Genomic DNA, 27,891 nt, shown 5'->3' with positions numbered 1-27,891 from the left:
TTCTCCCCACCACCCTCCTTTTTGGCATCTTGTTAAATGACTAGAAATCCACAAATCTAGCAACCGAAAAACAAGTATTTTTTATTTAATTTTATCCAAATTCAGGTTTCAGGTCCCTGAGAAAAATTATAAAGTCTCTTAACATCCATTGCTGAGTTCCTATAAAGTGACTGATATAAGTAGTTTTTTAACTGCCAAAAACTTACTTTGCAAAAAACAACAGCAACAACAACAACAAAATCCACAAAGATTTAGAAGGAGAACATTTGCCAAGATGTGTTCTCCAGTCCATTTCTCTGGGCCAAAGAAAATTATTCAACAAGGGTAATCTCTTTTTATTTGTAGGGTACTTAACCAATGTCTGGAGCAAGCGGAGTGTAGCAGTCATGCCCAGAAGAACACTACTCTCCCACGAATACTGGAAGAGACCGCGTGGCCTGGCCAGGGCCCGGAGCAGCAGCGATCCCACTTTGACACAACCATGCTGAGGGGTTGGGTTTTCCTCTAGAAGATTCTCCAGAATTCAGATTTTTAAAGGCTTTACATTTATTACTCCTTAGGACAGCATAAACAAGGTGGCAGATGTTTGCGGGATATAAAATTGAATATTTACTCACTAACCATCATCATTCTGGAGATTTCAAAAGATTCCTTTCCCTAGCTCCCAAACCAGGGACAGGTTAAGATTCCTGCTACCTTTAGCTGCCACTCAGAATGATGTTCCAAGTGTCACCTCCGGGGCTTGACAATAACCACTCAGGCAGTGGCATGAGGTTCAGTGTTGTGTAACAGGAGACACTCTGCCTTAACAAAAGTCTTAATGTTTCCATAACTTCAAATCAAAGAGGCATGAAAAGGACAAATAACCAAAATTCAGGTTACAGATGGTAAAGGCTCTTTTTCAGAACAGTGCACGTGGTAGTTAGACAAGAAGTATTTAGTAACTTCAAAAATAAACATTTTCACATATTTATCTCAAGAAAGGGTATCATGTGTCATTTCTCATATATCATAAATAGCAAAAACAGATTTCTAATCCCATGAATGCTAAGAAGCTTAAAACGCTATTATAGCTCAGGTGTATGGAGACACCCAGTGGTGAAAGACGGTCTGACTTGTCCCTCAACCCAGGGATGAGTGGCTCTCACCTCCCTGTCCAATGATCTCTAATCTGTAGGAAGAAATTCCATGGGGAGGAGGAAAGCATAAAGTTAAAAAGAAATATGCACACTATATATACATATTTACAGTAAACTTCAGCAACCAGAATATTAACAAAAATAGCTTCAAGTAGTCCTTGATTTTTTTTTAAACCTATTTAATACTGATGGTCTGAGGAAAAGAAGACAAAAGTTAGATGGGTCATATTAAAACTTTTCTCTTGTTTTTGGCAGCTTTCCGTAACACTTACTTATTCATGCAGTACTGTGTGTGAATGTTTTGGGAGAAGTGATTAAATGGTCACATTATCTGCCTGAATGTGTGGCTGAAATTCACCAGCATGAATATGTGATCTTCAGTTTAATCTATACAAAGAGAAAAGCCTGGATGGATTAGGGTGAAACCCTCATGTTTAGGGATCACCATATCTCTGGGACATTTAAAAAAAATCAGAGGAACTTGATCCTAGGACCAAGGAATATGAGAACAGTATGGCTACTGAATCTTCAGCCCATGCAATATACTTGGCAGGAACTAACCAGGAGTTAAACCAGAATTATTATTACATCGACATCATCAAAAAACAAAACATGTGCTCTCTTTTTCACTGTGTACCCAGATGTCTGAGACATGCTCTGATGGCTTAATGAAAACAATTGCTTTTACTTTCCCCAGAATATACATTGGAGTTTTTTTCAAAAATTTTTGCTTATAAATCCTTGGGGAAAAAAAGTATATCTACCCCACCTCCTAACTATCTCAAAATAAACCCAAAGGTTTTTGCTTTCATGGTTAAGAAAGATTTATGTTCTCTTCAAACATAAATCAGTGGGTCCCTCAGGCCCACAATGCACCCCCCAGTTCCATGCCCACCTCTGGGAAGTGAAAGAAGATGGGAGAGAGGCAACTACAAAGACCTCCACAATTGACCCAAAGCTCCAGGCCCTAGGTGGCTTTGTTTAGTGAAATCTCTAGTCAAATACAGCAGCCAAGGCACAGCTGGCACCACCCCCAGCAGGCTTCAAAAAGGCCCTTCCATCTCTGCAAGAGGCCCCGGAGTCCAGCGCACAAGGTCTGGGTTGTATGCTTGGGCAAGAGGCAGGATCACATTTAAGATGAACTACTTGTGGACGAGGTGATCAGAAGAGGCCCCAAAGATGTGGCATGTTTACCACTTTGTAGCCATGAAGGGACACTCATTTGCCAGTTCAGACCATAAACTCATTATTTCCAAAGAGAGCTAGCTGTTGTGTGGAGCTGCAGTCCGGGTCCACGGTTTTCCTGCGGCCAGACACGACTGTCCCTTCTGGGGTCTCTTTGGTTTTCTGAGGAGAATTTTTCACATTCTTTAATTTTTGTTTGCCCTTTTCAGGGTTGAAGGTTCCTCTGCTGATGAACTGAGGTCTGTCTTCCGTGGATTTGGCCTGGCCCAACGGCCCTTCCATTCCCAGGGCCTCACTGGCTGAGGCAGCTCGGTAGAATGGAGATTTGGAATAAATCTGAAATCGTTTTCTGGTCCCGTGAGAAGATACAGTGTTAGACGAGGAGACTGAAGAGTCCACTGAATCTAAAGAGTCATGCTGCTTTCTGAACTGCTTTCGCAACTGGGTAGAAGGTTCAGACTTGTTGGCTGCCTTCATGGAGCTAAAGGCTAAGCTTCTCTCTAATGCAGAAAAGAGATCAGAGTTGTAAACAACAGTTCCCTCTAAAGCAAATCATCATGTAATGAACAGGTGTCACTGTTCATACATGAAATTGGGTGGACTACAATTTGGAGGGATCAGCCTGACCTACTTTGTGCATAATTCAGGAAGAACTTACCATCCATTTCTACATATCATTTCAGAATCAACTCCAAGGAAGTCTGGAGTTTGACTATGCCATTTGAAGAGGACTACAACTGTATCATTTAAAAATCTACCACCCTTAGAAAACAGAAAATGGGGTCAGTAAGACAACATTGTTGTGGTAACTGGCTTTTCACTGGTAAATGCAGGAGAAAACATTAAATTACCAAAAAGGTACATTACAATGAAAACTTTCTCTAACGAACGATTTATATGGAAGCTTCACAAAGATCAGTATATTTCAACTCCTTAGGACTTTGTCACCTTTTCACATAAGGTCAAGGCATTCTGGAAAGAGACTGTCTTAGCGTTGGAATCCTTAATCGTCCTTTGCAAAACAAATCCGGAGCCTTTGGACTAACATGTTCATTTACCTGATTTCTCAGAGATGGCACCTTCAGACTCAATATTCAAATTTTCTGAGCTATCAGCAGTCCCAATGGAAGCCTCAGACTCAAGAGTTTCATCATCAGAGGCACGGGGTTCCAGTACAAGCATCTCAAATGTTAGCTCCTCCCTATAGGACACAATCAAGAAATCAATTAGTATATGATAAGAAGTGGAAAGAAGACAAGAGAAAAGACTTTCCATGAAAGTCAGGCAAGTTAAGTAGCAAAAACAGTCACATTTTTTACTGTTCCCCTGCAGGGTGGCGATAAGGCTCTGTAAGTCATAGTAATGGTGAAGGCTAAAACTACACGGACCAAAGGAAAAACTGATAGCAAAGGCTGGACCTATAATAGGGCTAAGGATGAGGTGGGGAAAGATGCTGCAGCTGTCAGCTCTTTTGGTAAAATGAACTCCGGGCTGATAGTAAGGAGATGAAGGTTCTAAACTCATTCATAATGCATCAGGAAAGTACTTTCCTCTCTCTGGACTTCAGTTTCCCCATCTACAAAACAAAGTGATTAAGCCAGATAATCTCTAAGATTCCTTCCAGCTTTTAAACTATTTCCCCTAAACTTTACTAACTGGCTACAGATTATACTCTCTATCTTGACCACAGAAAGGCCTCTGGATGAAGTAAAACAATGATTTATCTTTTCTCTCCTTTGAAGTTTAAGCCATCTCCACTCATAGATTCTCTATTCTCTTCATCAATCACAGACCTACCTCAGTCATGCTCTCTCATTCCCTGAAGTCTTTGGTATCTGGCTCCTAATCTTGCGTTCTCACTATGCCTGACATTACCTAATCTAATTCAATCAATATCTTTGTAACAGCTTACTTTAATACCCTAACACCAAAGTTCCTTTATGTCTGCACCTTCTAACAACCTTTCCTCCACTTTATATAGAAAACTTTCTCCAAAGAGCAGATCCTAGAGTTTGTTATTACCTGGAAATATACCAGCTTTGAATCCAATACTCCACTTGTCCACAACCTCCTTATCCTTCCAACTCTTACTCCCTTTTTCACCAAGTCTCTTCCTTTTCAGAACCATTTAGGTTCGCTTCCATTCTGCCTAGCTTTCATTATTCATCCTTCAATACCTCCAATACCTAGCTTGAGATTCACAGATAACCTTTTCAAGGATAATCTCACCAGAAACTCATTACGGCAATACATTTATTATAAGCCATGTGCATTCACACCTCTGAGACTGTGCTCATATTTTTTCCCTCTCTTTGGACTTTCTCCTTCCTACAAATTCTTATTCATCCTTCAACATCTCCAACACCACATTTATCTAAGCTGTATGGAGTAGGTCTTCCATTTAGATCATTCTGATATCAAATAGCCCAGTCAGCGTACTGCACTTTTGCCTTATCACATTCTGCACAGTTGGCCCCAGCTGCTTTTTCGGCTTGCCTAAATCAAGAATCAGTCCTGACAGGTGAAAGTACTTTAACAGACTCAGATCCCCACATGAATCAAGCTCTCAAACCTGCGATCCTATAACTCAGGAATAAAAATCCCTTTAAAACTTAAGGGTCATCACTGTCACTCAGAACGGGTACACAGTACCTTCAGGGAAAACCATGGGATATTCATATGATCCCAAGATCTAGTGTTATTCACCCTTGCTCCAGTGATGGTGGAGGCCACAGAGCTGCTTATCTGTCCCTCCCCTAAACTGCAACAAATTCCCTACCCAGTACCCCGGCCTCCACTAGAGGTGCCACCCTAACCTGTCCATCTAGTTGCTGGCCCCGTGGTTGTACTGATCTTTGGATGATAACTGTCTTTCACAGAATTCTGAGTAATGCCCATTCTTGGAAGAGACTTTGTCTAAGCCTGGGAGTCCTTATTCCTCCTATAAGACAAATCTGTTCACCAAGGCTGGTCTCTGACCTGTTAGGAATCCTGGCTAAGACTGACACACTGTCCCCGTCAGCCTGTCTAGAATCATCACTGTAGCAGCTTCAGATCTCCCTGCTCATAGAACTTCCTTCCTTGTGGTGACAACTTTCACACTATTACTTGAGTACAGGCAACATGTCTTTGTCATCTCCACATCCCGTGTCACTTGACATAGTGCTTGACACTCAGGAGATATTTAATAAATAAGGAAAAATAAAGAAAGGATAGAAGGAAGAAAATGAAGATGGATAACAACTGGTCACTCCCTTTCCTCCTGGAAACTCACTTCTCTTTCTGTAGGTTCTCAATCTGTTCGGTGAGTACTCTCTCCTCCTGCTGCATAGCTGCTTGCTGCTGGTCTGTGATGTCAGTCTCCATGGCTGCCTCATTAGTCAACGTCTCTTCTGGGACATCAGACATGGAGGGCAACTGAACTACAACAGGAGAAGATGGACTTGCATAGTTTCCTCGACGAATACGCCCCTTTCCCTGCAAAGAAAAATACATGTTAGAAAGTAAATTGAGTGACTTTAGTTTTACATGGCCCACTTGGGATAACAAGTCTACTTCCATCCCACTTATGAAATAAATGGAAACATTCTACGAGGCCTAAGATATTTAGTGAGATACCATCCATTGAACACATTTAGGTTAAGTATTTCTTGCAAGAGCACTGGCAAATGGATATTTCAGTGGGCAGGAGTGTGAGAACACACGGTGTACTGAGACGAGATTCTTCTTTTAATCTAAGCTGCATCCACTCGAAACTAATTATCTACACATGGCTATTTAAATTTAAATTAATTAAAATTTAATAAGTAAAAATTTAGTTCTGCATTCACACTAGCCACATTTCAAGTTCTCGAGAGCCACAGGTAGCCAGTAGATACCACACAGGACAGTGCAGATACAGAACACTTCCATCCCCACAGAAATCTCTGATGGACAACACTGCTCTTTACCTTTAACCTTGGAATGTGCAACCTCTCTAGGAAGATTACAGAAACAAATCCTGAAACTCGGTTTCAATATTTTAAAAAAGTCATTTATATATCAAAGGGTGCTAGTGAGAGATATTCTCTGAGAACAACTCAAGAAACTTCTTAAGATCAGAGGGGAGAAAAATCTTATTGCTTTTAAATTGGTTACCTTGTATGTAACTTTAGCTTCTGATAATGGCAGTCTAGGTATTTCAGATTAAACCAGAATCATGGGACCAAATATAAAAAGACTCCGACATATTCTTAAAGGCACTGTAGAGCTAACAAGGTAGGCCAAGGAGAGGCTAGCCCAGCATTAGGGGTAATCTAAATTTAAAAGAGGTGGCTGAGAGTCTGAGCAGAGCTTCTGACAGACTACACAGAGGAGTCAGCAAACGAAGGCCCATGGGCCAAATCTGGCCTCGTGCCTGATTTTGTAAACAAAGTTTTATCGGAATACATTCATGGTCATTAATTCACGCATTCTCTATGGCTCTTCTGCAGAATAATGGCAGCATTGATTGTTGCAACCAAGACTATGAAATATTTACCAGAAAATACTAAAATATTTACTTTCTGGTCATGTATAGAAAGAGATTGCCAACCCTTGGGATAGAGAATAAAAACTGGAGTCCGGACCCACATTAAAGGTGTGGGCTGCTACTTGGTAAAATCTTCATGCCTGATACTCGAATCCTCAAGGTTTGTATCCTAGTCATAGGGCAAACTGGAATTATAATAGTCTTTGCAGATATTGCAGCCTAGCTTTAAGTCATTTGAATGGTACAGAAAACTGTAATCCCTAAAATTGGATTAAAGTAATCCCAGATTGTTAGTGCCCTAGCACCTGGCAGAAAATAAATGAAATCACTCTTTGGAAGAAAGTAACATCAGCTCAGGCCTCAAAATATTTTTATAAAGAATTTTTCAAATACTATGTCTGAGACACAATCAAAGGTAACCACGCAAAAAAGGAGACAAGACAATGTAAACGAAAATCAGTAAAAACAACAGAAAACACAAAACCCTCAATGACCCCAAACATCGTGGCCATAAGACAGACTTAAAATAACCATGCTAAAGGAGACAGACATAGTTGAATTAGTAAACTGGAAGTCAGATCAGAAGAAAATACAAAAAACCAAGCTAGGAAAACAAAACAATTTTCTGAAAAAAATTCAGAAAAGGTAAAAGAAAGGACACAATAAAAAGATTTGCCATATGTAAAAATACAAGAGGAGACAAATCCTATAGAAGAAATATTGAAGAGATAATGGCAGAGCATTTTTTAAACCCAATTAAATGTATCAACCTACTGACTGAAGAAAGCCTTCAACCTCTAAGAAAGATAAATAAAAAGAAGTCCACACCTAGACACAACTGCTAAAAATCAAAACCAAGAGAAAATCTTAAAAGCAGTTAAGAAAAAATAAAAGAACCTGCAACAAAGAACATAGATACAAGGCTTACTTTTCAATAGAAACAATGGAAAGCAGAAAACAATAGATGGCATTTTTAAAGTGATGAAAGAAAAAAGTAACTGCTATACATAGCAAAAATGAATTCAAGAATGAAGTTGAAATAAAAACATTTTCAGACAGACTAAGGGAACTTGCACCAGCAAACCTGCACTAAATTAATACTAAAAGGCAGATAAATGTGGCCCAAGAAGTCAAGGAAAGAGAAATGAAAAGAAATGAAAACAATAAATATGTAAGTCTAAATGAATACTGACTGCATAAAACATAAAAATAACATGTTCGATTAAAAAGATACAGATCATTCAAAATACAACAATAGCAACTATATAATATAATAGCTAAAGCATTTAAAGTCCTTGCATTATCTGAAAAAAAGATAAAAATACCAATTAACAGACTTAGATAGGGAATAGATTTTTGTTGTAATCTTTAGGTTACAACAAAAATAAGAGTAAAGAGTGTAAAAACTTCTAAACTAACAAAAAATAATAAAAGATAGTCAAAAGAAAAAAGACAAAAAAGAAAGAAAAGGAGTATGTATCAGGTTTTAAAAAAAGCACATAAATAAATAGATAGGAGATTTAAATCCAAATACACCAGTTGTTACATTAAATGTAAATAGATTAAATGCTCTCACTAAAATATGAAGATGATCAGACTATATTAAAAAGCAAAATCCAGCTATACCAAGTTTATAAGGAACACATTTGAAACATAAGAATTCAGAAAGGCTGAGAGTAAAAGGATAGGAATAAAAGATACACAATGTCTAATCAAAAGAAAACTGGTATGGCTATATTAATTCTTGACAAGGTAAATGTTAAGAAGTGTTACAAAGAGAAAACTAAAAGTCTCCATACATTTGGAAATGAAGAAATAGACTTCTAACACACACGGCCAAAGAAGAAACCACAATAGAAATAAAATATTTTGAACTAAACGATATCAAAGTCTGTGGGATACAGTTTAACTTTGCCTACCTTAAAAGTTATAGCCTTGTATGCATACAGTAGAAAAGATTAAAAATTAAAGAAGCATTTTTTTTTTTAGAATACTAAATAAAGAACAACAAAATAAATGAGAAAAAAAAAAAAAAAAAATAAAAAAACATTGGAATAAAGAGGACCAAAGCCAAAATGTAGCTCTTTGAAAAGACTAATAAAAAAGTTAAAATCCTGGCAAGACTGATGAAGATAAAAGGAAAGAATTCACAAATAACCAAAGGCAGGAATGAAAAAAGGGAACATCACTATAAATCTTATAGATAGATATAAAAAGGGTAAGAGGCTACTACTATGAACAACTTTGTGTCAATAAATTTGAAATTTTATACAAAGTGGATAAATTTCTACAAAAATCCATGTAATTGATACTGCCAAAGAAAAAAATTAAAAAGAGAATAATCCTATACATTGAATCCATAAATGCAAACTTTCTAGAGAGAAAATCTAATTCTACATAATTTCACTAGCAAACAACAAGAAATGACAGATTCTTTCACAGAATTAAAAAAAAAAAAAAAAAGACTATTTCCCAACTTATTTTTAGAGGAGGCCAGCATAATCTTGATATCGAAACATCACAAGGATATTAAAAGGAAGAGCTATTTTAGGACAATTTTATCCATAACATGGGTGCAAAAATCCTAAACGACATACTATAAACTGAATCAATATGTAAAAAGGATATTACCTCATGACTCAGGTGGATTTATTGCAGTAGCATAATGATGATTTGATGTTAGAAAATCATTTGGTGCAATGTCATATTAATAAAAGTTTCATGAACACCTCAGTATATACAGTAAAGGCATTTCATAAAACTCAACATTAAATCACAATAACAACTCTTAGAAAACCAAAAGTAGAGGGGAACATACTTAATCCTATAAACCATCTACAAAAGTTCTAGAGCAAACATCATATTTAGTGGTAAAAGTTGAAAGCTTTCCCTTTGAGATTGGAAAGTGCCAAGAATGATCCCTATTACCACTTCCTCTTGACACTGTGCTGGAGGTTCTAGCTATTGTAAAGAAAATAAATAAAAGGCATAAGACTATAAAAGAACAAGTGAAACTATTGTTACTTATGAACAATATGACTGTAGAGGTAGGAAATCCAAAGGAATCCAGAGAAAAATTATCAGAATAAGCGAGTTCAGCAAGGCTGTTGGATACAAGGTGAAAAACACCAAAACCAACTGTATTTTTATTTAATAAGCAGTAAAAAGAATATAAAAATTTTAAATAACACTTATAACTAAATATTAAAATCCTGGTAATAATTCAAACTAAAGATGTGTAAGAACTGTACACATAAAACCATAAAACACTTATGAGTCAAATTAATGATCTACATGAATGGAAAGATAAATCCTGTCCACAGATGTAAACAACTAATATTTCCAAAATGTCAATGCTCCCTAAAGTGATCTATAAATTCAATGTAATCTCAATAAAATCCCAAGAGAATTTTTGTAAAGCTGATTCTATAATTTATATGGCACTATAAAGAGCCAGGAATAGTCAACACACTATTGAAGAAGATAGGAAGACTTGTCCTAGCAGATATTTTTAGAAAGCTATAGTAATTACAATAGTAGTGTTGGTACAAAGCAGGTCAAAACCGAGAGCCTAGAAACTGATCCACACATTCACAGACTCTTATTTAAAAAAAAAGGGGGATGTCAGGCAGTATGGAAAGAATCTGTTTTTAATAAATGATGCTGGAGAAACCAGTAGCCATATGCAAATATAAAGACTCCCTACATTATACCACATACAAAAATTGTCTCCAGGTGGACTGTATACCTAAATATGAACGGCAAAAAAATAAAGCTTTTAGAATAAAGATTATCTTCATAACATTAAGTAGTAAAAAATGTCTTAAACATGACCCAAAAATTACTAGCCTAAAGGAAAAGACTGATAAATTAGACTACGCTAAAATTAAGAACTTCTGGTTCATCTAACACCACTTTTAAGAGGGGGAGAAGTATGCAAGGGAAGGAACCAATAAAGGGCTTGCATCCAGAATTCATTAAGAACTCCTACATATCAGAAAAAGACAACCCAATTAGAAAAATGGACAAGAGCTTTGAAAAGATCCTTCACAAAAAAAGGTATCTCAACGGCCAATGCAATTATGAAAAGCTACTTAAGCACATTAGAGTCATAGCGCAGAAATGCAAATTAAAATCACGCACTCATTAGAATTACTAAAATTAAGGAATCTGGCAATATAAGTGCTGGGAAGGATGTGGAGTAATTGGGAACTCTCATACACCACTAGCGTAGCACAACCATTTTGGAAAAAAGTATGGCACTATGTACTAAAGTTGATGATATATATATCCTGTGACCCAATAATTCCACTCTTATATATCCCCAACAAAAACACATGCATGTATCCATCAAAAATATATATATCAGAATGTTCATAGTAGCATTATTCATAACTCCTCAAAACACAAGTCAAATGTCCACCAACATGAGAAAGGTTAAATTGTGGTATAGGTATACACAGGAATACTACACAGTAACAAAAATGAGCTACAACTAAACACATTATGGATTAAATCTTTTACACATAAGATTAAGTGAAATAAGTCAGATATAAAAATAACACATGTTATATGATTCCATTTATATAAGGCTCAAAAACAGACACAACAAAACTATTGTGCTCAGGGATATATATTTTAGTGGGAAAACAACAAAGAAAATAGAGTGAATAATATAAAACTCAAGTTATTACTAACCTCTGAGGGAGAGTAAAGGATTGTGACTGGAAAGAGAAAGGAGTGCTTCTAGAAGAGCTGGCAATGATCTATTTCTTGACCGTGAGTGGTCTGTGGATATCCACTTTGTCATTCATTAAGATGTATGTGTATGTTTCTGTCCTTTTCCAAATGTGTTGTATTTGACAACAAAAATATATTTTAAGAGCTTTTCAAAGTTAGCGATTTATGCAAACATACTAATATCTTTTGAATATCATAGGACAATACTGGCAGATTTCTGAGTTGATTTTGGGAAGAAAGAAGGAAGATATGGAAACTTCTGAGCTAGCCCAGGCAGTGAGGTTAAAGTGAAGGGCAATTTCTAAGAGCATTCGGGCTAAGTCTTCCAAACTCACATGTTCTAAAATGCAATGGGATGAAAATCAGGAGGATTACAAGACTGCTATTCCACTTTTAAGTTCTGAGATCAAGAAGTAAAGAAAATATTAAGAAAAAGGCCCTCAAAACACAAGATCGGTCTGCAAATTTGACAAAGGAGAACTCAGAAGAAGGCACTGTGGAATGGTGGCAGAGAATATGGTTTGAAGATAGTATCAACACAGTGTTAAAAGTCCATTCTGACCAGTCAGAATCAAATTATAAATTCCAGGACATCTTCCCATTCCATTTGATTTTAACTATTTTAATGAAGCCAAATGAATAAAATTTAATGTGATATTTCTAGCCTTGAGGAACTGGAAAATCTCAGCTTATTCCCTGTGTTTTTATTTTTATTGAATCTATTTCCCAGTATTCAATAAAAAAAATTGCCTTTGTTCAGCCTTCATACCATCACCTACTTAGCCTCCTGAGTACTGTACCGTGGGTTAGTGAAGAATTAGTTAACAGAGCTGAAGAAAATCAAACAAGCTCTACAGGTCTGATCTCTTTTAAGACATCATTAAACAAAGATGAAGGGAAACTTGAAACCCTTATAGCCTGAGTTGTCTTATAAAGTCAAAGAAAATAATTTTTAAAGTTGATTACATAGAACTTTTAGAAACATCGGAAAATGCTGTGTTAAAAACTGCACATAAACTTATATGCCATAGGTATTTTTTTTAATCTGTAAATATATCCAGTTATTAACAGTAGTTTCTTGAATAGAATAATATCCTTTATTCTCTACACTTTTCTGTACTTTACAACTTCCTCATAATAGGTATGAATTATTTTTTTTCCCCCCAAAATGAGACTTTTTTTCCCAGATCATTGTATATTCTCTTTCAGTGGTTGATAAATAATTGTTTTTCTGCCATGAGTCCAAAACGTCAACACAGTGAAAAAAGCTAATATTTTCTTGGCATTATGATAAAAATAGATTTCACCTCCTGGACTCCCTGTAAAGAGTCAGTAGTTAACACTTTGAGAAGTAGTCTGCAGTATCCTGCATTCATTTTTCACAAGGTAGCTAATCTTTGTCCTATTTACTTATAGGGTCTCTCCTTCTTGATTAGGGAAAATGAGACTTTGTGATATGAGTTGTAAATATTTTCCTATGGTGTCACTTCCCTTTTGCCTTGCTTATGGTTATTTTTGTCATGTAGTACGAAATGATTTTATGTAACAGAAAAAATTTCCCTACTCCAAAAGTATAGTATATTTTCCTATCACATTTGAAATTTTATTGGTTTTGATCCATCATACACTTTATGAACAATTTGTACCCAATTCTTAATGCAAGTACTGAAAAATCTATAGAGCCATATTATAATCCTTTTTTGAATACTTATCCAGTAATTTTCCAGTTTAAACTTTAGAGACAAAGTATTCCTAAAATCAGGATATCAACTACAATTATCTTCAAATATTGGTATTAGGTCTAAAGTCCCACTAATCCATTATTTAATATCATATACAATATGAAAATTTCCAATCCCTTACCAACATATTAACAAAGTTACTAGGAAAAGCTGGATTACCACTATCAAAGAGGGTACAGATAATACACAATTCTGACAGAGAGCAGAGATCATGGAGCTGTTTAAGACATTATCATGCCTACGGAGATTTATCTCTTTTCAGTTTGTTCAGAAAAATAAACTAGCTCTTGATTTCACACTTTCAAAATGGGAGCAGGTGGGATTCCATTCTTTAAAATGTTTTTAACTGAACTCAGAGAAACAGGGAATAGACAGACTGTTGCCAGGGGCTGGGATATGGGGAAAATGGGTGATAGTGGTCAAAAAGTACAAATTTCCAGTTATAAGAGAGAGGAATAAATTCTGGTGATGTAATGTACAGCATGCTGACTATAGTTCACAATACTGAATACTTGAAAGTGGCTGAGAGTAGATCTTAAATATTTTCACTACCACCAAAAGAATTTTTTAAAAGTAACCGTGAGGTGATAGATGTGTTAGCTAACCTTATTATTACTTACACAATGTTATGTCAATTATATCTCAATAAAACTAGGGAAGAGGGAGAAAAAACCCCAAACACATGTTTTTAGAGCTCTAAAAAAGTTGCATGTACACAATAGTGATTTTGGATTAATATTCATAGATGAGGCAGCTGTGAAATTACATATCAAGTGCTTTATAGATATATTTATGTATATTAATGTATCAAGTGCTATTCTTATGGCTTTACAAATATTAATTCATTTAATCCTGTGTCAGTCATACTACTAACCCCAATTTACAGATAAGAAAACTTGGGCATGGAGAGTAAATGACTAGCCCATGTCACAACTGCCAGTAGACTGGTGCTGGGAGTTCAATGCAAAGTCTAGTCCAGAGCCCATCTTGTATTCTGCTGCCTTTAATACTTTTGTGTGCAATTCTTATTAGTTTTTTTTTTTTTTTTGGGGAGGTGGAGGAAGTAAGTATCAATGTTACATACTCTTTTTGTAAAAGAAGACTTTTTCCCTCTCTGCTCTGGAACAGTTTAAATTATAATTATATCTTTAAAGGGTTGGTAATTTCCTCTGTGAAATTATGTCTGGTGTTTTTATAGGAGGAAACTCTTAGACAACTTTATCTTTTCTTTGGTAACTGGTCTGTTAATAGCCTTTCTTTTAGAGGCAGTTTTGGTAAAGTACATTTTCCTAGAAAACTTTACATTTTCAAACTTATTTCAGAGTTGAATAAAGTTGTAGTAGCTCTCCTCCAAGATGACTCCTGATCATTGTCATCTCTTTGTATTCATGTCCTGTTTAGTCTCTTCCATACTGAACAGGGCTGCACTGTGTAATTATTACAGAGATGACAGAGTATAACTTTTGAGACCAGAGTATAAAAGACATGTGGGCTTTTACCTAGCTCTCTTGCGCCATTTGCTCTAGAAAAAGTCATTTTGACACTAGAGTAGCCCTATGAAGAAATCCATGTGGCAAAGAACTAAGGACTTCCTTCTACCAAGAGCAAGCACCAATGAACTAGTAATATGAGTAAGCATCTTGAAAGCAAATGCTATAGTCCCAGTCAAGTCTGATAACTGCAGCCCTGGCTGACATTTTGACTACAAGTTCATGAGAGACCTACCCAGAACCACACAGATAAGCTGCTCCTAAGTTCCTAACCCACAAAAATATATGTACGAGATAATAAATATTTATTATTGGTTTAAGTCATTAGGTTTTTGGGTGATTTGCTACACAGCAATAGATAACTAAAAAAACAGTAGTCTCTTATGACTCTTAAATTCTGTTATCTATAATAATTCCTTATTTCTTATTTGTGGATTTATGCCTATTCCATTTTAATTAGATTAGTTAACGATTTTTCAAAGACGCAACTTTATTAGTTTCACCATTTTTTGTTTTCTAATTTATTTCCTGCTTTTACCCTCATTATTTCTTGCTTCTACCTTTATTATTTTCTTCTGCTCTTGTTTATTTTGTTCTATTTTTAACTTAATTTAGATGTTTATTTTCATTTTTCCTATAAAATTTTAAGGCAATAGTTTTCTCTGAATACTGTTTTAGCTATATATATCCCACAGATTTAGATATAGCATGTTTTTATTGTAATTTTTAAATTACTCAATAATTTCAGTTTACATTTCCTCTTTGCCTTTGAGGTTTTTCTTGTGGCCTAATTTTTCCTCTAGACTTTTAATTATTTTCATTATGAATTATTTTATACTTAAAGGTAATATAAAATTTATAAGTAGGTTCAAAAATAGTAAAACAAATGTCTATGTAGCCACCACCCAGATTAACAACTACAAAATTACCAATACCATTTAATTGTTGTCGCCTGATTTTTAGACTATTCCATGGGAAGCCCAAAGGGTATATTCTTTTCTTTGTGGGTACAGAATTACATGTTTATATACATTATATCAATCATTAATTATGTTATTTAAGTACACTTACTTTAAACAATCTTTTTCTGGTATCAATTATTCCCTAAAAATGAGGACATTCTGTGTTAAACATAAAATTCCCATTCCACTTTAACAGGTAACTATCTACAACATGAGACCCTGTGAGTCCTGCTCACCCTCAGGGCCCCATAGTGCTAATGTCTTCAGAGCAAAGCCTATTTTGGTTTTAAAAACATACCTTTCTCCAGCTGGTTAGTTCAGACTCATTTCTTAAGATCTAGCTCACATGTCACCTCTTCTATAGCCTTTCCCAGTATCCCCAAGCAGAATTGGGAACTCCTTCCTTAGTTCTCTCACCGCACAGTACACAGTACTGTCTGATTCCTCCTTCCTCTTTTTTTAGAACGTTCTTAAAACCCACAAAATCAATCATTTAATCATGTAGCTTTTCCATTCTTTGTCTGAAGAAGTCTACATATAATTCTACTGTTTATTTTTTCTAAGAATGATATTCTGAAACAGAGATCCTTAATTATTTGATTTGGGTCAGAACTCTGTGAAGACAGGCCACAGTAGGCTTCCCTATTATTCTGTGAGAAGAGTCTATAATAGGCTTCCCTACTGTAACAAAAATATTAGGAACCAAATGCTTTAATGTGGAGGATCTATGTGAAGATACCCTCTTTGATGTAATCCTCACTTGAGCCCAACATTTCCATTTTCTACTAAGGCTTAAAGAGATAAAAAATATAAATCAGTGAAAGGTACACCAAAGTGTTAAAATGAATAAGGCTTATGAGGAGAGTTTTGCTGTTTCCTAAAACAATATAAAGCTCATGACAGAAAAAGGATGCAGGAAAGAATAGCAAGGCATGGTTGATGGAGCACAAAGAAATTCAATACTATGAGTCAAAGTAAGCCCAAAGAATTGAAGATAGATGAAATTAGATACTCATAGTGGTGATTAAGGAATGGACTGCACCACTCTTAAAAACCTGATGACTACGTAGAGAAAGACATTTATTACCCTCACCAGGGAGTCATGATACTTTATGAAGAAATGCATCCGAGAAAAGTATATATAACTGGGATTTGTCCATGAGTTGAATATTTATGCATCATCTAGATAGAACTGTATATGACTAGCTAAAGCACAAATCTCAGAATTCTAATGAAAAAGTCATACTCCAAAATAGCACTTTGGGCCAAGAAGGAAGATCACTATTGTCTTCTGTTAAGTCACAAAAACAGGAAGCAAGGAATTAAATTATCAGACCACTTCCTGAGGAGTCTGCTTTCCTGGTAAGAAGAGGTCCTATATTAAGGTCTTCTAGAAGACTGGTTGTTTTGCATGGTGTTATAATTAGGTAACCAAGCCTGTTAAAAAATCCCAGTTCTTATAGTTATGATTCACCAAATGAGGATTAGTAGGCACTTTAAGCACAGCCAGTAAGTGTCTGTGTCTATTTATTTCTTACACATGAAAAGGAATTATCCTCATCAAACGTTTCTGGGCAATGCAGTGAGCCAGCAGTGTTACATGTACTGTAGAGCAGTGGTTCTCAAAGTGCAGTCCATGACAGCTGGAAGGAATAAAGGGTATCTCCAAATCCATTTAAAAAGATCTGCGATGTCAAAACTATTTTCATAATGATACTAAGATATTAGTTGCCCTTTTCACTTGACTTGTACTAATAGTACAAAAGTCATGGGTACAAACTGTTGGCATCTTTGCATAAATCAAGGCAGTGGTACCAAACTGTTCTAGTAATCATCACATTCTTGCTATATCATGCATAGTTTAAAAAAGGTGATTTCATGTCATCCGTCAAGTAATACAATTTAATAAATTCTTAACCCTTGAGTTCACTATTTTTGAATTTCTGTCTGATAAAACGAGCAGTTTTATCCATAAAGGACCTCTGCTGCATACTGACTGGTTATCTTAAGAAAAAGTATATGTGCAATTGTTTGAAATACAAGCTGAATTAACTGCTCTTTATTCATGAAATGCTATTTACAATAATCAACAAAGTATGATTATCCAGACTTGGGTATGTAGCAATTTCTTTAAAAATGTGGAAAGTCCATCATTTCAAATGAAATGTATGACCATATCTGCTATCAATGACAAAATTTCAAGCTTTTGAACAAATATTAGAATTCTGAAAACTTGTAACTGCCCTGTGAGTTTGACAGCTGCTGCCCAGTACTTAAAGATTTTCTAAAGAGATAGGTGGTGATATTAACAAATGTGATTTCTGATATTGTATGAAACATGTGAAAGATCTGCATAACTCAGTGAACCAATATTTTTCAAGTGACTCATCTATGACATTACAAGGTACATGAGTAAAATATTCAATATTCAAATAACCAATAGATTTTAATGTCACGGAATATAAAATGTTAATTGATATAGTTACACATTCTATATTGCATCTAACTTGTAAGAAACTAAAAATTGTTGGGTTTGGGTCTAAGACCAAAGAGTATTCAAAATTATCTAAGTGACCAGGTCAAAAGTGTATTGACCACTTCCTTTAAGATACTACGGCTCCATAAGTCCATTTTAACAGGAATGAGTTTGAATCTCTTAAAGACATTTTGAAAAGAGCTACAAGCTAATCCCTTTTCATAAAAGCAGAACTAAGGCTCCTTTTCATCTATAAGGCCAACATTCTATGAGGGAGAAAGGAACTCAGCTTTGGATCATGAGCACATCAGGTGTAAAAAAGGACTAAGTTGTTTTAAGGAATGTAAGAGGGAAAAATTCTTTCTTTGTAAAGAAACATGTTTCTGAGCTATCTTCCTGGCCTTGTAAGAAGCATCACAGATTATGATAAACTAAATTAACAGCTCTATTTCTCCAGTCTTCTGTAATAAAATTATATATCTACACCCTTGCCATGACCTCAGGGTAGGTAAAGTGTATTCTCCACTCCTTGATTTGGGGTTTAGTCATGCAATTGCTTATGGCCAGTTGGATATTTGCAGACATTATGGGAGCAGAAGCATGCACAGTTGAGGTTACCAATTCATGTGATGTAGACATTGTCATGAGGAAAATATATCCCTGATAGTTCACTAGTTCAAGAAAAGTAAGATGTGTAGAACAGAGATGGACCCAACCTGTATCTTATCGTAAATCAGCTGAACTCCAGCCATCCCACAGATTTATGTGATAAATACATGATTGTTGTATTAAGCTAATGAGTCTTTTGTTAAAGGTTTTGTTAAAGGTATGAATGGCATGAAAATAGCTAACGGCCTTAGGCTATCCCTCTTTCTGGAAGCTACCACTTGATTAAACTCATTGTTTTTCTTTAAGAAGGTTTGGAAGTCTTTGGTGATTGATAAATATTCTAAAAAGGCTTAAAACCCCCTTTGATGACCCCTCAAAGTGTAAAAGTATCAAATACAAACTACTGGTCCTGAAATTTTAGAACCCAAAACCTTACATATTATCACTCTTCCCTTCCTTCATTCTTACCAAGAAATCTTGTATTCTAGCCATTAAAGTTTATTCAATTTTCTCAGGCAGTACCAGTCACCCAGCTCTCTATGCCTCTACAGCTTTTGCAGGGACAAGATGAGATTTAGTAAAGTAAACCACAATGATTTACATTGTTGTTACTAGACTGTTAATTTATCTAAGGCACAGATCTTGTCATTTCTATACCTCCAGCACCTATCACAGTGCCTGAAATATGGCCTTTTCTGTTGAAAAAAATTGGAGAATAAATGAAACTGAAAGAATAAGTGGGGTTAAGAGGACAGGTCTCATTTATACAAAAGAATAAAAAGGAAAAAAGATGTGTCCAAGGTGCAGTCAACAAAGAGATGTACCTCTAAAGAACTGTATATTGACAGTAGTCTCATTTTTACTTAGTGAAACCGTAAAAGTTTAAAAATATTAAATAGATTTATGATACGAAATTGAGTTCATGTTTATTTCTAGAAAAATCTTCCTAATAAAATAAAAAACTATGAATATCATAGTATTGTCATAACTTCATTAAATATAATGAAAAATTTTGAGGGAAATATAAATATTCAAAAATATTAATAGACGAGGTGATTTCTTTCCTGCCTTTTAAACTTTACCCTACTGTTCGAAATTTTCCATAATGAATACGAAACAAGTATATGAATGTATCTTTTGTGTAGAAATAGAAGATTTTAGATTTATCAAATGGCTAATTTTAAAGACATTATATACTATAATACAGAAGTAAGTCCAATAATTTGAAAATTAGTATCAAATAGTTCATCTTTCAATTTTAAGTTCTGTGAGAAATTATAAAAGTTTCTTTAAAAGCGCTGAGTATACTATTACGCAAAAAGAGCTAGTATGAAGCCTCAAATTTGAATTTTTTAAAAAAGAGATATAAGAATGAACTGAGACTTTTTTATAATATAAATGGTAGACTTATAGGTAAACTCCTTCTAGCAGCAAAAATTATATGGAGAATATAATTCATTCTTGTCTAGTATTCTGTACCTTTTTTTCCTCTAATGACAACCCCCCTAAATCATTCTACCGTTTGTAAACTCTTCACCTTCTCTTCTCTCACATGTAATCCTATCATCTCAAGACCACAGTAATCCTTATATTGTCTCTTTCTACCTTCTTTTATTTCCCTCAAACCTAATTAGCAGGCCTCCTGAAGAGTCAAGTTCCATTGCCACATATTACTGTACTTTTCCCTCTCTTATCTACAAGAATTTCCTACATAATTTCTCTTCCTATTTGTCCCCATCTGAGAGAATAAGAAGGTTCCAGGCTTTGAAAGAGGTGCTTCTTTCTGAAAAAAGAACATATATACTATTCTCCTTTTACCTATTCTCCCCCAAAGATCCTGTGCCTAATCCCCCTCACCACTGGCCCTTGTATGCTTCCTGCATGCACACCTTCAAGTAATTACTTTTACATACCATAATGATCTCTGGAAGGGGGTTAGGAAGAAATAGAAAGAGTAGGGGTCTTCTGGTTGTGGTGTTATCAAAGATAACATTATAAGTTCTCATCACAAGAAAAAAGTTCTAACTATGTGAAGTGATGGATGTTAACTATACTTATTGTGGTAATCATTTCGCAATGTGTACACATAGCAAATCATTACATTGTACACCTAAAACTAATACAATGTTATATATCGATTATATCTTAAAAAAAAAAAAAAAAGATAACACTACAAAAATACCCGCTGGTCAGTACCAGATGCCTCTAGAGTCTAAGAAAATCTTCGTTCTCTGAATCTGATTCTTATTATGTCGTCACTTGACGTCAGTAAACTTAGACGCCATGCATTAAAAAGGAAATGGCAGGACCCTTTGCTAGTCAAGTAAGTGCACACTTGGAGCATCTCTTTCCTTTGGAGCTCCTTAGAGCTGCCACTTTTCAAATGATTCTTGGCTTTCCAATTACTAACACTTAACTTTTGGAGGGGCATTTCTTGCTTCTTTGGTGTAGTCAATTGCAACACTTAACTCCACAAATCTAATAATCCACATTAATACAGAATTGCAGGCATGCCAATTTCTAACAGAGATACAAGGGCAAATTTTTAAACAAGCCTAGAAGATATAAAATTCACAAGTACTACCAATCACTATGAACACAGCATGAAAATCCTAAAAAAGATTAAAGCAATTTTAAAATTCCAAAGTAAACAGAGCAACTGATGTTATTTAAAAAATAAGAATGTTGTTTCTAAAATGCCTTTCTTAGAACCCTTGTTCAACTAGATATATTATGAAAAGAAGCACCCATGGTCAAAGTTTTGGAAGTGCTACACATTATACCCCAAATTGTTTGGCCAAGGACTCCTTTGTGTGTAACATCTTTTAAGAGGATTTTTGTGAGGGTTTTACAGATTAGTAAACTTTATTCAAATTATATTCTTCATATTATATTAGCTTAAATAGTGGTAAATCAATATTTATGCTTAGAATTATAGCATAAATAACAAAAAACATGTCATAGAAAAGGTATTACTGGATGGATTGCAAGTATATCATATTCCAAAATCCTAGTCTGAGAATAGCCTAGTCAAAGATTATGTACCATAAATCTGATTACCACTTTCCACATGGTAGCAGAAACGGATAACAGATAACACATTATAACCCTTGAATAATGTGGGTGTTAGGAGTGTCAATCACCCACGCAGTCGAAAATCCACACATAATTTTGGACTCCTCCAAACCCTCCCACAAGGGATTGGTTTCTGGACCCCCCACTTCCCAACAGTTACCCAAAACAATAGATGCTCAAGCGACTTATAAAAAATGGTGTAGGACAATACATATAGTCAGCCCTCTACAACCATGGATTCCCAACCTACTGATACAGACGGCTGACTGAAAAAAATCAACGCATAAGTGGCCCTGCACAGTTCAAATCCACGTTGTTTAAGGGTGAACTATATGAAATGGTCAGGATTCACCTATTTTAGTGATGGCAAATATGATTATTTACAAGTCAAGAGCCTCCTAACTGATATATAGCTGCCAGTATTGTCTATCTCTAGTCATTGTTCTTCAGAGTGCTACTAGTTATCTCCTAAAAGAAACATTTATGGAGACATTCCCCTACTTGAAAACCTTTCTACAGTTCTTAATTTTCAAAGCAGAAAATTAAAAATTCTTAATATTGCACACCTGTTTCTAATCTACCTCTCCAAATTCTTCTGCCACTTCCATACTACCAGCTCTAGCTACACAGGGTAGTCATTAGTCATAGATTGCTGTTTCATGCTTCCTTGCCTCTGGAATTATCTTTTCCCTCTTTCTTTTTTTTCATTTGTTAAATTGCTACTCACCTTTCAACACCCAACTAAAATGACTTTTCACATTGGCAATATTTCTCATAAGTGCAGTTCACTCTGCATTTCAGAAAAGTCATTATTACATTTAATTATGAAAGAGCAACTTTTAAAATCTATGAATTCATGCACACTGACTTTGATTAGTCTATTTGTAGTGGATATCCTAAAAACTCACTGCTATCTCTCCTAGATTCAATTCTTAGATTCAATTCCATATATGCTTACTGAATACCAAATATATGTCCTAGATACTGTCTTGTTCTTAAGACTAGGCTTATGGCTGTTTCAATAGCTAAATGTGTATGCAACAGGATGTTAAATGGGATTTTTCCTCTTGTTCTAAAATGTGGCTAAAGCCCAAAGCTGAGGATAATTAAATACCCCTTCTTCTAGCTTCAAGGAGCCAACAGTAGTTGGTATCAGCTGCTTCTCTCAGGGTTTTCTAAGAGGTACCAGTTTATTGAACCAGCCCCATCATCAGTATTGTAACACCTTTCCTCAATGTGAATCTAAAAAGGCTGAAAAGAGAGGAGTTTATTGGACTTTGAGGGAACATAAAGTTTTTGAAAAGAGGATCTCCCCTCTTCTCTGTGGGGAAAAAAGCAGTTGTCACATATGAATTCAGAAGGTAAGAATTAAAGTTCAAAGTCATCTAAAATAAAGGCAGACTGGTATTTCATTCCTTCTTTGGTTATCTGTATAAGCAAAAGACTTACTGATTTGCCCCCTGTTATATGCACAGGGGAAAAGAGAAATGGGGAGAGAGTGTGGTGAGGAAATGTCAGGTGGAGAGGCAGGTAAGACTATCACCCACCTTGAGTTCTTATTTCCTATGAGGTATGAAAAATGTAATCTTTCTCCCAATGTGCTGTAGGTCTGAGAATTATGTAAAAAAGATTTACATAATATCCTCTGATGCGCTTTATTTAATACCAAGACTTTGATTAAAGTCTTGAAAAAAAATGTGAGTCACATGGTAAGAATACCATCAGTCAGGTTTAGCCAGAAGATGTGACCAAATCTTGCAAGGACTGCGAATGCCTATGGAAATGTGATACGATTGAGCTCACTTTCAGCAGGGTAAACTGGAGCTACCACTCATCTCATTTAGCCTGTTGACAATAAGCTTGAATAATAGTGTTGAACAACCAAGAAAGAGAACTGCCCCCTCACACTGGGATATCATGCAGAATTCTGCCTCTCCTATCACTCCTCCCAGTTTCAACACCAGAGGAAGAAAAAGCACAAGAAAGAGGAAGGGCAGAAGTGTGGGGGCGGGGGGGAGCGGGGGGGAGGGAAAGAAAACACTATTCACCTCCCCAAAGTTTTTTTTCACTATTCACCTACCCCCAAAGTTTTCAGTCCAGATTAAGGTCTAATTGTCCTGGGAGAAAGTGACAACAGTACTACATCAAGTCTGTGACTAAATTTATAATATGAAGAGAACTAAGTCTTAAATATTAGAATGTGACTACAGCATTTGAGTATTATGGAATAGTAAGAAGTTGCTGTTAAGGTAGCTGATATCCAGCAGAAAGGGGAGTTTGGCATAGCAGAGTTGAAAGGCAGTTACCAGATAAAAAGCAAAACTGGTTTGTATTTATATGCCAGCAAGTTGAAATCCTCAGTGAACTGGTTACACATAGATGGAGAGTCTCTGAAATTAGTTTCCATGTATACTGGTGTTCTTAGCTTTCCAACTCTCTATTCCTTTTTTGTGTAATCCTGGTATGAACTCTATTATACTGTGATATTTAAGTCTAGAATCAGTCCATCAATTTGCTCATTATTATTTGCTGGTCTATTGAAAAATGTCAAGTGGATAAGAGCCATGCTTCTGTGCCTAGGAAGACACCATTCAAGTCACAGATATGAATGGATAAATAAGCATTACTAATAATGATGCTAGAAGTAGCAATAGGTATTTCAAGTAATAAAGTAGAGGAGATTGATGAGAACAAAGCTCAAAAGCAGAAATTTGGTAACTCAATGCTTTCAATGTTCACCTTTTAATGATCCAACCAAAGAAGAAACCACAAAGAGGCTTATCTGAGAAAGAGGAAAAACCAGTATATTATAAATGAAGATTGTTCAACTGTATGATAGAGAGGAAGGAAAATGAAGGTTCTAAAGAAAGAGAGTAAGAGAAAAGGAAGTGAAAGCTGGTCAGGAAGTGGGACCTGAACTGGGGCTGTGTATGGAGGGTGGACAGGCATGGATGTTAGACAGAGCAGAACAACTCTTGGATGGATGAGAGACAATAATGTAAAGTGGCTGTGACACATTGCAATATTAATACATACCGAGACTGAATTGCGGGTAATGGTCATAAATCTAACTGCAATTAGTACAGGTTTCTGGATTAGGAAGGACATGAAAAGGAAAGCAGAAGGTTAGAAAGTACATGTCATTGCCCCATTAAAAGAGAAGGGTTAATCTTTCAATGGACTTCTTCTGCAAGCATCAGCAAAAAAAAGAAAAAAAAAAAGAAAAAAAAAAAAAGCACAGCTAGTCTACCTGCTTTGAAAAGTAGCTTTACAGTAAAAGGTCTCTTTCCTTTCCCCCTGGATGGACACTACCAAATTGGGCTTCTCAGAACTGAGCTTCTGAAAATTCACACTACAGAAAGGGTTTCACTTTTAAATGGGGTTTCTATTTTCATTTTCTGAGGAAAAGATTTACATAATATCCTCTGATGCGCTTTATTTAATACCTTTACTGACTGGGAAAAGTCTATGTTTATGACTGTTTTTAGAAAAGACCCTTCACTAAGTTCCTCAACAGACATTTGTTGAATGATTGTTTAAATAGTGCTTTTACTATTTAAACCACCTGGTTTAAATAGTAAAAGCAGAGTTACTTTAATACTAATCTAAGTATAAACTATGAAGATATGGAGGAAGTATTGCTGGGCCCCTGGAGAAGCACAGGCATAATGATGGGGAAGCCTACATCTCTTTAGAGATTTACTGGCGATCTGAGTGGGTGTTCATCACTACAATTTTGTTTTACAATTGAGGGGAAGGGTAGCAAATGGGACTAATTAAACTTTAATGCGACAGTAGTTTTCCAGTTATTCAGATTCTACTGATTATTGTTCCAGTGAGAACTGGAATTATCTATATATGTCATTGGTTATAAAGGAACTTATTAAACAGAAAAGTGGGCAAATAGAGGAAAATAAATTATTATTTTTGTAAGACTTTTCTCAAAACTAACAGTAAACCCTTAAAGAATCTTTGATAATAATAGACTCATAGATGGAATTCCATTTCCTTATACATCATATTCTTGCCATTTATTAAGTTCTCTACATCGCAGGAGTACTGGCAGGACCACCAAAAGTGACATGGTTGAGGGTAGGAACAGATGGTTGAAGGAAGTAGAGAAAAAAGTTAGTATAGGTTAAGGCTTCACAGAACGGACAGGGAAAAAAAGGGCATATTATTAAATGACCAACATTTTATCCAAATACTTGATTTTAAAAATTTTACACATTTAACTGTATATATATTCTGTACATACAATTAAAGGGAGCTAAAAGATCACATATGAGGCATCCATAATACTCTGAGATTTGGTGATTTTTTTTTTTTACTTGTTTCACGTGAAAAAGATTCAGAGAATAATCTCTCTCTCCACCATTAATACACACTTAAAACCCCAGGAAGGCTCCCATTTTCCCATGAGTCCATGTCGTGCATCTTACCATTGATCTACGAATCAGTGACAGCCTAGTCTTTGCCTTATTCTCAGCAAATTCCAGGCTACTGATGTCTTTGAGACGAGCCTTATATTTATTCATTTGTTCCACAACAATCAGCTCCACACAGCTGAAATAGCAGGGAAGAGAGGAAACTGTTAGGAGCTTAAGTAAATCAAATAAAGTGTAGCACCCACAGACTGTTTTTCAGTTAAGTGTGGTAGATGGAAGATAAAAGAAAAATCATCATCCCTTATTTTATGAACTCAGAGACAGAGTTTAGAATGGTGGTTCATAACTTTGGTTGAACTTTTAGCATCCATCTGAGGATGCTAAATGTCCAGGCCACACCCCAGAACAATTAAATCAGACTAGATTTTATGGGGATAGGACACAAACACCAGTATTTTTTTTTTAAGCTTTTTCAGTCAAAGTTAAGAACTACCACTCTAGGAGGAAAGCAGAGGCCCACACACAAAAAAAAGGCCAAGAAGAAATATAGGAATATTGAAGTACTAAGAACAAAGGGATTCAGAGACATAAAACCAATTAGACTAGATTACAGGAAGATACAAAGTGTACGTAATTTGGTAAAATGGAATTTAAAAATATATTTAGAAATCATAAGCACTCCCAAAGAAAAGTCAAATTTTAAAAATAAGACTCTTCAAAGCAAATAATGTTCAGATGAATAGAATCTAAAGAAAGTTTTTCATCTTCAGCATAAGAAAACCCAGGGTGTCTAGCAACCTTCTTAAAATAATCTGAATTTATGAAGTCATTCTCTATGCTTGATATCTGGATAAAGTAACTTCACTGACTCAGAAGTCCCTGGGGTCTTGCAAAGGTGATGGTGACTGGCCTTACGTGGTAGTCTTACTGATGTCCTGCACACTTTGTAGTGGGTCAATGGTGTCAGGGCAGCGGAGAATGCAGGGTGCAAACACGATGGCCAAAGCATTAGCAGACATTCGATTAGTGTCTTCCTGCAGAGCAATCCTAAGGAATAACAACAAAAAAATATTCCAAGTGAAACAAGGATAAAAAGAGAAAACAGTAGTGAGGTAGGCAGAAAAGATGAGAGAAAGAAGACGTATAACATTAACTGCACAGTACTGAAGGATATTCATGCCGGTTGAAGGGAGATACTGTAGGCTTTCCCCAACACTGTTCCTTTGCCTCTGGAAAACACACTTTCATTCTGTTCCTTCCTTGAAGCATTGTAGGCCAGGGAGATCTGTAACCCATGGCTCGAAATCACCATCACTAGATAAACATGTCTGAAGAACGCAAAGACTTTAATGCACTTTCATATAGTAGTATTTATCCCAACTACTGATGATATTTACACTCAGGGTTTCTCCTGAAATCTCTTTGGTCAGTCAATTCCTGAGCACTATCTGAACCCACCTCCTACGAATAAGGTTGTGTCAACAGATATACAAACTTTCTAGTTCAGGAGTTAAATAACAGGTTAAGCCACACAGTGCCACTATTGGGCTGAAGCTGTTACTTGGCTCAAGTAGG

The 27,891-nt window shown here is 35.7% G+C and overlaps 1 protein-coding gene across 10 annotated transcripts in view; it reads right to left on the bottom strand.

Annotated features, from left to right (window-relative positions):
- Nucleotides 1-57: 57 nt before the first annotated feature.
- MYO9A (myosin IXA) overlaps nucleotides 58-27,891 on the bottom strand; it is a 239,386-nt gene continuing 211,552 nt past the window's right edge. For all 10 annotated transcript variants that reach the window (XM_025040332.1, XM_025040333.1, XM_025040331.1 and 7 more), the window contains 5 exons: nucleotides 27,232-27,363; nucleotides 26,371-26,494; nucleotides 5,599-5,801; nucleotides 3,383-3,525; nucleotides 58-2,824 (listed from right to left, as the gene is read on the bottom strand). In XM_025040332.1, coding sequence (XP_024896100.1) covers nucleotides 2,370-2,824; nucleotides 3,383-3,525; nucleotides 5,599-5,801; nucleotides 26,371-26,494; nucleotides 27,232-27,363 — 1,057 coding nt within the window. In that variant the 3' untranslated portion in view covers nucleotides 58-2,369. The remainder of the gene's footprint in view (nucleotides 2,825-3,382; nucleotides 3,526-5,598; nucleotides 5,802-26,370; nucleotides 26,495-27,231; nucleotides 27,364-27,891) is intronic.

This window comes from Pteropus alecto, unplaced genomic scaffold (genome assembly GCF_000325575.1).
Source record: "Pteropus alecto unplaced genomic scaffold, ASM32557v1 scaffold38, whole genome shotgun sequence".
Classification (NCBI taxonomy): Eukaryota; Metazoa; Chordata; class Mammalia; order Chiroptera; family Pteropodidae; genus Pteropus; species Pteropus alecto.
This window is presented reverse-complemented; position numbering and strand designations above follow the sequence as displayed.